At 35.9% G+C, this 13535-nt stretch overlaps 1 protein-coding gene across 4 annotated transcripts in view; it reads right to left on the bottom strand.

Moving 5' to 3' along the window:
* LOC106067343 (cyclin-dependent kinase-like 5) overlaps window positions 1–13535 on the bottom strand; it is a 44223-nt gene that overhangs the window by 13145 nt on the left and 17543 nt on the right. For all 4 annotated transcript variants that reach the window (XM_056038519.1, XM_056038518.1, XM_056038520.1 and 1 more), the window contains 8 exons: window positions 10584–10720; window positions 9356–9476; window positions 9187–9246; window positions 5914–6004; window positions 4936–5125; window positions 3342–3422; window positions 1701–1876; window positions 414–567 (listed from right to left, as the gene is read on the bottom strand). In XM_056038519.1, the coding sequence (XP_055894494.1) occupies window positions 414–567; window positions 1701–1876; window positions 3342–3422; window positions 4936–5125; window positions 5914–6004; window positions 9187–9246; window positions 9356–9476; window positions 10584–10720 (1010 nt within the window). The remainder of the gene's footprint in view (window positions 1–413; window positions 568–1700; window positions 1877–3341; window positions 3423–4935; window positions 5126–5913; window positions 6005–9186; window positions 9247–9355; window positions 9477–10583; window positions 10721–13535) is intronic.

Here is a 13535-nt window from a genome sequence, read left to right as displayed (position 1 = left end):
CCTTAGAGCCAGAAAGAGTAATATTAACACCAAAAGCTGATACATCTGAAGTTGACCCAAAATATAAATTCCAAGTGCACAAAATTAATTTTTTTTATTTTTTTTCAATTTAAAAAAAAAAAGGCCCTAAAAAAATTGTGAAGGACTCTCAAAATCAGAGCACATGGTGTAGAGAGATAAAATAATAATATAAACTGGACAAGATTTATTCAATACAATTTTGATTTCCTGTTTCCACCATTGACAACAAGGAAAGTAAAACTTGTTTTAAATATTTATTTTGAATATGCTGTTAAAAAAATTAAGAAATGTAAACTACACAAAATATACCAAACTAGAACCACTGAGAAGAAACAAAAATAGGCAGAAGTGCTTTTTGTAAAAAAAAAATTTCAATAAGAATATTAACACACCTGCTTTAAGTATTTACTTTGCACAGCTGGTTGAAAGTCTATGTCCTTTTCACCTGCTTCATATTTAGATGTTTCATTCGTGTTCTGAAACTCTGCACTAATATCTTGTTCAATATCCATATGTTGGTTTTCATCTTGTGTTATAGTTATTTCCCTGTATCAGATAAGATCAATATATTTGTGAAAAATACACACACAAAATACAACACAACACAATCTTGTCATTATTTCCATCTTAAGACCTGAAGCTTCATTAGGGTGAAAAAGAGTTTACTTAACTTCTGCACCTTATTTCTTTGAAAATATTAGTTAGATCAATAACCAAGGTACTACTTGTTCTCTAGCTGATGAAGATAGGCTTGTAAGCCAAACAAATGATTAAGTACAGACCACAATAATTCACAATGGGATCACCCAACTTTTCAACAACAGTACCTCAAATTATTGGCTAAGGAATAAAAGGCTAGGAGAATATATTTGCTGAATAACAGACATGAGTAATAATACGGCCTGGGGGAATAAAAGGCTGAGATAATTGAGTTGTGGGGAAGCAACTGCTGTAAAAATAAAATTTCTAAATTCTTTTTCAAAATGCATAGCCCCTGATCAACTTCATACTTGCTCAATATAAAAATGTACACTAATACATCCAGAAAGATTAACAAGAAAAAAAAAACAAAAAAAAAACAAAGCTTATATTAAGCTTAGTTGTATCAATTAGTTTGGATCAGTCATGTATTTAAATTTGCAATAGATCTAGACTAACAATAATAAATCTGCGGTATTAGAAATATTTTTACCAATTGTTTTTGTTTATGCAATTTCATGGTTTTAGATTTCTCAATAAGCTATGACAAGTTGAAAAGGGGAAGTGGAAGAAAGAAGGGGTATCTGGGTAATTACTTCTTAAATGCATTTATAAATTTTAAAAAAAGGTGAAAGACCTGTGGGCTAAAGCCTCCTCAAGCCTTAGCCATATGAAAATAGCTTCAAACTTAAAAGTGGCAACATATAAAGCTTAAAGGGGGCTAATTCAACTTATACCACCACATCTGTCAAGTACAGTTTCTTTCCCTTGTTCAAGATGCCAAACAAAATAATTAAATACCAATAGTTATTTAACTAATAAGTTAATTTTTTTTTATTCTTGCTTTTGTCAGGTAAAAGAAATAATTGTGCAAAATTTCATCTTTATCCGAAATTGGGAGCAGGAGAAAAAACATGTACAGACTTTTTACCAGATAGAGAAAGTGAGTTGATATAAGCTTTGTAAAAAGCTATGTTTACCTATCTAGTGCTGTGTCTAGATGATCAGTTTTCCTTCTTTTATTTGTATTATGACTAGTATTTATCTTAACTGGCAGGCAGGGGTGTCTGTCCAAGGCACGGTCTGTCTGAAAGATGATATGGTTCACACAGTCCTCACTGGTGGCACGGTCACAAGCGTCTAGATGCAGACATGACTGGAGAAAAAGTTCAATAGTATTTCTTTATAAGTGAATAAAATCTTTTGTAAAACTGATGAAAACTTTCCCAGCTTCATGATTCAATAGAAGTCCCATGCCAAAAAACACACAAAACTAACTAAAATAGCTTCTGTTTTTCTTTTCAATTTGAAAATTATTACATCCTAGCCTAAAACTCCCACAAGACTGCGGAGGCTAGCAGCGGGAAAAACTGGGACCAACAAGACCATAGATCAAAAGTCCAGAATGCATACCACATAGGCAAGCAATGGTTAAAGCAGCAAATCTATCTACTGTGAACCTAAGCAAGGTATCTAAAGCTGAACCTAACCTTTACTCCAACTAACTCTAAGTCTAAACCCTAATCTTGATTTTAACTTAAGACAACTTCTAAACCTACCATAACCTTTATTTTAACTTAAGCCAATCCTTATCCTAAGTCTACAATTGTAGAAACAGAAAAACAATGATAGTGGGACTAAGAGTACAAGAAAGGGGGGGGGGGTAGTTTAAAAAGACAATTAGGTTATTGGTTAACATTTCAGCTGTAAAAGGGTCAAGAAGGCAAGAAAGAAAAAAAGTTATAAATAGGCTAAGACATCAGGACACATGAAGCAGGATAAAGGATTAGAAAAATATAAGTGAGGATTTGTTCAGAAAATACAGACACAGAGAAATAGAAAAAAAAAGAGAGCCCTATTGGAAGCTTTAAACCCCAAACCACACACCATTAATGAGTGAAAGTAGTCCTGTATCACAGATATAAATAGCTATGAATTCTTCAATATTAGTAACACCCATATATGTGCTTGAAAGCACTTTAGTTCATAAAATGATTCTATTGAATGATTTAAATCTTGTGTGACATTGAGGACAGCCATATTTACACTTCACAATTGCAATTTTTCTGTATTGAGATGAAACCTTAAAAAAAAAATCCAATGCTGTCTTGAATTCATTCAAATCATTTTGTCCTTAAACATTTACAAACAATGTATAGAGAGTGAACAAAGTATTTTAGTAACAGACTTTGATGAAGCTGAACATTAGTGTCACAACTTTATATTGAAGAGTTGTACTGTCTCCCCAAAGTACATAAATGCATGACGCGTAGGACGTAATCATCTTCTTTTTTAAGTAACATCTGTATTATATAAGACAAGATACATACTCAAGTTCAGAAGTGCCCTGCGCCTCTAATTGAGCACACTAAAGATACACAGTGTGGAATATATTTTCCTAGAGTTTAATACTTTAGATACTTTAAAACTCAGTTCAATAAAACAAACAATACAGTGATGAACAAACAATAAAATATAAATCACTCATACAAATAGAGTAAGTTTACAGACATTATTATCATTATTAAAAGAAGATTCACTTTTAAATTTAAAAAAAAAAGCATATTATGACTTAAAGTATTTGTGTATGAATGTATTGTATGAATTTGTGGTTCACTTACTTTCATGAAGTCAAGGGCTACACTTGTAAGCACCCCTTGATAATGTTTTTCTAATGTCTTTGGTTTTCTAACAGCGGGAAACTGAAAATTTAAGTCAATATAAAAACTGAAATTATTATAGAAATCTAGACATGTACTGAGTGCTATACAAAATTAACATAAATTAAAATTTAACCATCTATTTAAGAATAAAATTCAAAAATAAATTAAATCCTTTTCTTTTTTTTTTATACTACTAGATAAATACAGTCATGGGGCCATCCTATAGAAAACATGTTCTTGTCAAAACAGCCTTATAGAAAACATGTTCTTGTCAAAACAGCCTTATAGAAAACATGTTCTTGTCAAAACAGCCTTATAGAAAACATGTTCTTGTCAAAACAGCCTTATAGAAAACATGTTCTTGTCAAAACAGCCTTATAGAAAACATGTTCTTGTCAAAACAGCCTTATAGAAAACATGTTCTTGTCAAAACAGCCTTATAGAAAACATGTTCTTGTCAAAACAGCCTTATAGAAAACATGTTCTTGTCAAAACAGCCTTATAGAAAACATGTTCTTGTCAAAACAGCCTTATAGAAAACATGTTCTTGTCAAAACAGCCTTATAGAAAACATGTTCTTGTCAAAACAGCCTTATAGAAAACATGTTCTTGTCAAAACAGCTCTATGGGGAAATAATAGCGGGGAAAAGAAGGAGAGACAGAGGAAGGATGGGAGGATACATTTAAAGCATGGACGGGCCTGTCTTTAGATGAGACCTTATTCCTTCAAAAATCAGAGAGGAATGGAGAGAAATGGTTATCACATCATGTGTGGCGCCTCAACAAACTAAGAGATGGATAACATAATGCTTTACGAACCTCACTTCATTCTAAAAGATTGTCAGGGAGAAATTTATCGGAAAATCCAAATAAGTCAAATCTACTTTGTTACTTGAGCCCATTTACCACATGCCAAAATAAACATATGTTGAGATTAATTTGAAGAAACGAAAGAAAAAAGAAAGACAAGACCTATGTACTTATAAGTTTTTTGTCTTACATAATCTCTAAGTCTGTTGGACCTATTCTCATAAGAATATTTTTTTTTCCTCTTGTAGAACTTTTTTTGCTTGTAGAGCTTTATGGCATCATGGTCTTAGACAGTTAGCTACCATGAAGTCTGCTGAGTGGGATATTGAGGGCAGCTGTATATAAGGTATAGTTGCATCTGTACTGGCATTTTATCTCCTTTAACATTGGATTATAATTTGTTTCTTTCTACAAATAGTGTTTTATTAATAGTACATCTTTTCTTTTTGTTTCAGATTGTGGGAAGGTTGTTAAAGCTTTAATAATCCTTTTTTTACCATTTAATTCTCCATTAACTTAAGTCCTTAAAAGCTGGAATCAGGTTTTATGGTAAAAAAAAAATGGTTTGTTTTCTTATTTTAATTTATCCTCAATTTCTTAAGTCCGCATATTATTAGAGCAAAAAATGTTAAGTTTCTAAGTTTAAATACCCACAATCACTCTGCTGAAAGGTGGGCCCTATTACAATCTTAAGGCTTATAAAACTTATTTGCACTCAACATTGAAAAATAGTCCATTTCACCTTCAGTCCATGAAACCTCGGATTCTTATGGAACAACTTCATCTGGTCATCAGGAAGAGGGCCTAAGATTTTCTGGATGACATACAACTGATCTATCTCACTGTCCCCAGGAAATAGAGCTTGACCATCAGCTAGTTCTCCCATAATGCATCCTATTGCCCAGATATCAACAGGCTTGCCATACGGGGCTCTAAAAATTTAAACATAAATTTGTCTATAAAAAAGCACTAGTACTCTTTACAGGCTAAATGGTATAAAATATAAAGATATAATTGAAAAAAAAGTAAAGCCCCCCTTTCAGACCTTACAATCTATACAGCAGATGATGTCAAGGTCATCTGTTTGTATGTCTGACAGTTAATGAGGGTGTCATGGCCAGCAGAACGACCAACTGCCTTAACTTTACCCAACTAAAGTCAGGTACCCATTAGAGTTGGATGGACTCAGGAATGTCCTAAAAATTCTAGCATTAATCATCCCAATCTTCACCAAGATTCAAACCTGGGACCTTTCAGTTCTGAAGCCAATGGCTTTACCACTCAGCCACCATGCCCCACTAAAAAATATATGTTCTCCAAATGATTTTGGTTTTAATCCCATTTCAACTTAAATTCTTTTGTTGTTGTAGAAGATACAGCTTAGAGCTGAGTGGGCACAGAAGTTCAGGGTAAAAGTAATGCACCTTGAATTTAGTCTTAAACTTTCAGAAATCTAGCCAAAGATTTTTGACAAATAGGGAGCAATGTCTGATAAAATAGGAAGCCAGCCCAAACTAACAAATAAAGTGATATAATCTTAGAGTCCTTAGAGTACATGAACTAGTAGTAAATTATCAAACAATTTAACATGCTAATTCTAGGTTTAAATGTTGTTGTTTTTTTTATAGTTAGTTCATGAAAGATTTTTTTTTTTTGTGTGTGTAATAAATAGTGATTCTGGACATTTTTGCATGTACAAGTTTATATATCAATAATTTACCCAATGAGTAGCTCAGGGGATCTATACCATCGTGTAGCTACATAGTCTGTGTATAGTCCATCAGTCCCTCCAGTTATACTGCGAGCAAAACCTAGAGATAAATTAATAAATTTCACATTAAGGTTCTTACTGTAGTGTCCCAATCTTGGTGCATGAGTGGAGTTTGATGATGTGTACCAATCTTGGTGCATAAGTGGAGTTTGATGATGTGTACCAATCTTGGTGTATAAGTGGAGTTTGATGATGTGTACCAATCTTGGTGCATAAGTGGAGTTTGATGATGTGTACCAATCTTGGTGTATAAGTGGAGTTTGATGATGTGTACCCATCTTGGTGTATAAGTGGAGTTTGATGATGTGTACCAATCTTGGTGTATAAGTGGAGTTTGATGATGTGTACCAATCTTGGTGTATAAGTGGAGTTTGATGATGTGTACCCATCTTGGTGTATAAGTGGAGTTTGATGATGTGTACCAATCTTGGTGTATAAGTGGAGTTTGATGATGTGTACCAATCTTGGTGTATAAGTGGAGTTTGATGATGTGTACCAATCTTGGTGTATAAGTGGAGTTTGATAATGTGTACCAATCTTGGTGTATAAGTGGAGTTTGATGATGTGTACCAATCTTGGTGTATAAGTGGAGTTTGATGATGTGTACCAATCTTGGTGTATAAGTGGAGTTTGATGATGTGTACCAATCTTGGTGTATAAGTGGAGTTTGATGATATGTACCAATCCTGGTGTATAAGTGGAGTTTGATGATGTGTACCAATCTTGGTGTATAAGTGGAGTTTGATGATGTGTACCAATCTTGGTGTATAAGTGGAGTTTGATGATGTGTACCAATCCTGGTGTATAAGTGGAGTTTGATGATGTGTACCAATCTTGGTGTATAAGTGGAGTTTGATGATGTGTACCAATCTTGGTGTATAAGTGGAGTTTGATGATGTGTACCAATCTTGGTGTATAAGTGGAGTTTGATGATGTGTACCAATCTTGGTGTATAAGTGGAGTTTGATGATGTGTACCAATCTTGGTGTATAAGTGGAGTTTGATGATGTGTACCAATCTTGGTGTATAAGTGGAGTTTGATGATGTGTACCAATCTTGGTGTATAAGTGGAGTTTGATGATGTGTACCAATCTTGGTGTATAAGTGGAGTTTGATGATGTGTACCAATCTTGGTGTGTAAGTGGAGTTTGATGATGTGTACCAATCTTGGTGTGTAAGTGGAGTTTGATGATGTGTACCAATATTGTTGTGTAAGTGGAGTTTGATGATGTGTACCAATCTTGGTGTATAAGTGGAGTTTGATGATGTGTACCAATCTTGGTGTGTAAGTGGAGTTTGATGATGTGTACCCATCTTGGTGTATAAGTGGAGTTTGATGATGTGTACCAATCTTGGTGTATAAGTGGAGTTTGATGATGTGTACCAATCTTGGTGTATAAGTGGAGTTTGATGATGTGTACCAATCTTGGTGTATAAGTGGAGTTTGATAATGTGTACCAATCTTGGTGTATAAGTGGAGTTTGATGATGTGTACCAATCTTGGTGTATAAGTGGAGTTTGATGATGTGTACCAATCTTGGTGTATAAGTGGAGTTTGATGATATGTACCAATCCTGGTGTATAAGTGGAGTTTGATGATGTGTACCAATCTTGGTGTATAAGTGGAGTTTGATGATGTGTACCAATCTTGGTGTATAAGTGGAGTTTGATGATGTGTACCAATCCTGGTGTATAAGTGGAGTTTGATGATGTGTACCAATCTTGGTGTATAAGTGGAGTTTGATGATGTGTACCAATCTTGGTGTATAAGTGGAGTTTGATGATGTGTACCTATCTTGGTGTATAAGTGGAGTTTGATGATGTGTACCAATCTTGGTGTATAAGTGGAGTTTGATGATGTGTACCAATCTTGGTGTATAAGTGGAGTTTGATGATGTGTACCAATCTTGGTGTATAAGTGGAGTTTGATGATGTGTACCAATCTTGGTGTATAAGTGGAGTTTGATGATGTGTACCAATCTTGGTGTGTAAGTGGAGTTTGATGATGTGTACCAATCTTGGTGTATAAGTGGAGTTTGATGATGTGTACAAATCTTGGTGTATAAGTGGAGTTTGATGATGTGTACCAATCTTGGTGTATAAGTGGAGTTTGATGATGTGTACCAATCTTGGTGTATAAGTGGAGTTTGATGATGTGTACCAATCTTGGTGTATATGTGGAGTTTGATGATGTGTACCTATCTTGGTGTATAAGTGGAGTTTGATGATGTGTAACAATCTTGGTGTATAAGTGGAGTTTGATGATGTGTACCAATCTTGGTGTGTAAGTGGAGTTTGATGATGTGTACCAATCTTGGTGTGTAAGTGGAGTTTGATGATGTGTACCAATATTGTTGTGTAAGTGGAGTTTGATGATGTGTACCAATCTTGGTGTATAAGTGGAGTTTGATGATGTGTACCAATCTTGGTGTATAAGTGGAGTTTGATGATGTGTACCAATCTTGGTGTATAAGTGGAGTTTGATGATGTGTACCAATCTTGGTGTATAAGTGGAGTTTGATGATGTGTACCAATCTTGGTGTATAAGTGGAGTTTGATGATGTGTACCAATCTTGGTGTATAAGTGGAGTTTGATGATGTGTACCAATCTTGGTGTATAAGTGGAGTTTGATGATGTGTACCAATCTTGGTGTATAAGTGGAGTTTGATGATGTGTACCAATCTTGGTGTATAAGTGGAGTTTGATGATGTGTACCAATCTTGGTGTATAAGTGGAGTTTGATGATGTGTACCAATCTTGGTGTATAAGTGGAGTTTGATGATGTGTACCAATCTTGGTGTGTAAGTGGAGTTTGATGATGTGTACCAATCTTGGTGTATAAGTGGAGTTTGATGATGTGTACCAATCTTGGTGTATAAGTGGAGTTTGATGATGTGTACCAATCTTGGTGTATAAGTGGAGTTTGATGATGTGTACCAATCTTGGTGTGTAAGTGGAGTTTGATGATGTGTACCAATCTTGGTGTGTAAGTGGAGTTTGATGATGTGTACCAATATTGTTGTGTAAGTGGAGTTTGATGATGACAATGATAAGGGAGACACAGACATAACAAAGAAGATGCAATTTACTCTATGTCTATAATCATGACACCCAGATAAAATAAATGCATGATACAGAACTAAAAGTGTGCACTAATTTTCCCATCAACCTTCAAAGAAATTTTTCAATTAAATACTAAAATAAGTTGTCAAGATATTTACCAAAATCACACAGTTTTAAGATTCCTTCTTTACTGATGAGAAGATTTTCTGGCTTGATATCTGAAATGATGCAAATTATTTTTTACAAATTTGATTAATTTGTTCAAGCTAAAAAATGGCTAAATGGCTATTGAAATTAACAACAAAAAAAGATTAAATTTATATTTACCCCTGTGAATGATGTCTCTGGAATGACACCACTGAACAGCTTTACAGAGCTGATAAGTTAGGCTCCGTGCTTTCTCAAAAGCAATTCCATTAGGACACGGTTCAAGTAACTCCAACATATTCTGTAAAGTTAAATAGGAAACTACAAAAACATTTTGTATTTATTATTTTATGACAAAAGGTGCCAATTAGTGAGTGTCCAATAAATGGTAGAGCTGAAGGCTCTTGAGAGTCTTGTCCAAGTTATTCAGAGTCCAGAAATGAGAGATTGACTCTTTACCAGCTCCTCTGTACTAAGATCCTCGATCAACTAGATGTATCACATTTATTTATTTTGGGATCACTTTCTGAGGCACACCTTGTTCTCCCTGCCCAGCATGAGAGGGCCAGCACAAAGAGCAGGCAAACCCCAGGTAGAATGTCATGAAGAATGGGACTGGGTGTGTCCTCGCTACTGTGAAAACTCCCTGAAGTGCATTTCCAAGTTTGCACATCCATCTAACTAAGTGGAGGCCCTAGGCATTGAGAAGGCCAAACTCTTATTTGAAAGCTTTCATAAACATCCACTTCATAATTGTAAACCTTAACTTTAAAAAGCACGCCACATTTTAGGAGACAGAAAGAGTACTTGTAAATTGAATATCATTTTCCTTCTTTTTAAAAATATTTAATAAATTTGTGGAGGGTGAGGCCCTGGGTTGATCCACAGTCGTACATCTGGAGCTGCATTTATATATAAAAAGCATTGCTACAAGTGAACACTTCTTAAGCATAACTGTGAAGCCAACTGTAAGATTTAAAAGTATTGGCATTACATATGTGAACAAAACAATAGTAAAAAAAAAAAGAAGAAGAAAAAAAAAGTACAAATTGTGGACCCAACAATATTTTGATATTTGTGTAGGCTCTATTGTTGGCGCCCCCCCTCCCCTTCTTGTGGAGATCCTGATGCAGTAGCTGCCCTTTCCATAATCTGGCCCTGCATGTAAACTTAGTAAACAATTGTTCTGAGTTAAGCTCTGCCTCTTCATCAGTCATTGTCATTGTCTGACTATACAAACAATCAACGACTTAATCTAGACTTTAAAAATATCCAGTCAAAAACATGTAAGACAGACTGACTTGCTCCATGACTAATTGATCGATTGTAACTTTCTGTATGGGCCCCACTGAAGTAAAGAAGGGCCCCACTGAAGTAAAGAAGGCCCCCACTGAATGCTCGGACTCACCTTTTCAACGTACTCAAAGACTAGATACAGTTTCCCTTTACGTTTGAAGGCCTCTCTGAGTTCCACAATGTTCTCTTGTTTTAGAGCCCGCAGCATTTTGAGCTCTCTCATGGTGGTTCTGCGAACATCCTCATTTTCTGTAACATGTGAATCAAAGTGTTACACAATCAAAATGTTACACAATCAAAGTGTTACACAATCAAAGTGTTACACAGTCTAACATACAGAAGAGAAAAACTTTGCATCATATGTTGCTAGTCAGATTACTGGCAACAACCCCACCCACCCACTTAGACACCGATTTGAGAAAAACATTGGTAAGAAAAAAAACGATTTTAAACATAAACAAACCACACACTTTAGGTCACAATTGTAACTTTTTACCTGCAAGGAAAATACAAGACGCTGATCACTAAAACTCAAGAACTCTTGTGTTCTGTTACTATACAAGTGTTAGGCGCCTCCGCGCTGTGTCTTATGCAGATAAGTCAAACGAAGGTAACAATCAAATAACGAAAACAAATAACACAGGCGATAGCGAATGTTGAACAAGAAGTTTAATAATAAAGAAGGGAAACGTTGAATGTTGTCCAGCTAAATCTCTACATCCATAAAACTGACTTTCTCTAATGTTGTCCAGCTAAATCTCTACATCCATAAAACTGACTTTCTCTAATGTTGTCCAGCTAAATCTCTACATCCATAAAACTGACTTTCTCTAATGTTGTCCAGCTAAATCTCTACATCCATAAAACTGACTTTCTCTAATGTTGTCCAGCTAAATCTCTACATCCATAAAACTGACTTTCTCTAATGTCGTCCAGCTAAATCTCTACATCCATAAAACTGACTTTCTCTAATGTTGTCCAGCTAAATCTCTACATCCATAAAACTGACTTTCTCTAATGTTGTCCAGCTAAATCTCTACATCCATAAAACTGACTTTCTCTAATGTTGTCCAGCTAAATCTCTACATCCATAAAACTGACTTTCTCTAATGTTGTCCAGCTAAATCTCTACATCCATAAAACTGACTTTCTCTAATGTTGTCCAGCTAAATCTCTACATCCATAAAACTGACTTTCTCTAATGTTGTCCAGCTAAATCTCTACGTCCATAAAACTGACTTTCTCTAATGTTGTCCAGCTAAATCTCTACATCCATAAAACTGACTTTCTCTAATGTTGTCCAGCTAAATCTCTACATCCATAAAACTGACTTTCTCTAATGTTGTCCAGCTAAATCTCTACATCCATAAAACTGACTTTCTCTAATGTTGTCCAGCTAAATCTCTACGTCCATAAAACTGACTTTCTCTAATGTCGTCCAGCTAAATCTCTACGTCCATAAAACTGACTTTCTCTAATGTCGTCCAGCTAAATCTCTACGTCCATAAAACTGACTTTCTCTAATGTTGTCCAGCTAAATCTCTACGTCCATAAAACTGACTTTCTCTAATGTCGTCCAGCTAAATCTCTACGTCCATAAAACTGACTTTCTCTAATGTCGTCAAAGGTAGGTCTGTTTACATTTCACTAGTCTTCTTCCACTACCTATAAAATAATTCCTAATGGCATGCATCCCGGCCTTCGCGTGTGGCTCAGATATTGGGTCCGGCGGAACTGTTCTCACTAACAGAAGAAGAGGCAAAGGTGAGTAACTGGCGCCCTAACCAGTAAGCTTCGGGCAGGAGGGGCTCGTTAGCCATGGCTGGCTATCCACTTATGAATTCAAACCTCTGTTGCCTTGCAGCTATACCCAATCATGGGAAAGGCTTCGAGAGTCAACCCTGAGGAAAAATCAGGAGCCGGCGACCCTAAGACAGTTTGCATCACCCAGTGCTACACTCTGGCAGAACCTGCGACGCCGCTGACCCCAAATTGCCGTTCCTTTGGGTACATCAGCTGCGTGGAGAGGGGGAACTGATGTGTGGGCGATATCGTTCCGACCACAGCTAATGCCCAGGCATACATCTCATTTCCATGAGGTGGTCCACAGTCGCCTCGCGACTGAAGGAGGCCATAGATTCTTCCTCAAATCCCCGTCTTGTTTTTACTAGTCGCGTCATTGTCTCTAAGTTAAAACTTTCCCTTTCTATGAAATAAATAACTAATTCTAATCGTGCTATAACAGTTACCTTAGCAATTAAATCATTGAATAACTCCAACTTTGTGATATAAACATGCAATGCACGAGTGAGACTGTGGTACGAACGTAGCGATAGTTCCTTTTTTTTTCTGGTGGTTATCGTTGCAATTTGCTTAGTGCACAATTTTATAAAATCTCTAAAATATCTGAAGCTACAAATTACGTATAAATAAAACTTTAAACCGCATTGAAAGGAACATTAGACTGCATTGGCAGGAAGTAAGGAGGGAAAAGATTTGAAGGGTTCATTAGTTCGTTTTATCGAGTTGACAACAATGACGAAAAGGGACTACTATAAAAGAAATTGAGCCTAGCATCTTCAACCCAGTGTTGTGTATTGTTATTCCAATCAGAACTGGGTGACAACATGACATCGTTATCAGAAAGCGCGCTAAAACAACTTTAGCTGTAAGGGGCCTTTCAATGAAAACGTCATGTTTCTATACTACAATATAGCTCCTTCCTAATCGAAGATAAGCACAATCTAATTTCTATGGCTATGGAGTTGAATCTTCGCAAACAAGACACGGGTAGGTTGGATCTGTTGCACTGCTGCTTACTTTTGTTCTTCATTTTTTTAAATATAGATCTCAGTTCTTTGCTGAAGACTGTCCTTTTCGCATCGTAGTTTGAAACAGCGACATTCACTTCCTTACGCCATAATGACAGTGACATTCACTGCTACACGCCATAGTGACAGCAACATTCACTGCTCCACGCCTAAGTGACATCGACATTCACTGCTCCACGCCATAGTGACCGCGACATTCGCTGCCCCAAGCCATAGTGATCGAACCAGGGCGA

This window comes from Biomphalaria glabrata, chromosome 8 (genome assembly GCF_947242115.1).
Source record: "Biomphalaria glabrata chromosome 8, xgBioGlab47.1, whole genome shotgun sequence".
Lineage (NCBI taxonomy): Eukaryota > Metazoa > Mollusca > Gastropoda > Planorbidae > Biomphalaria > Biomphalaria glabrata.
Note: the sequence above shows the minus strand (reverse complement) of the source record. Positions and strands in the feature narration are given on the sequence as shown.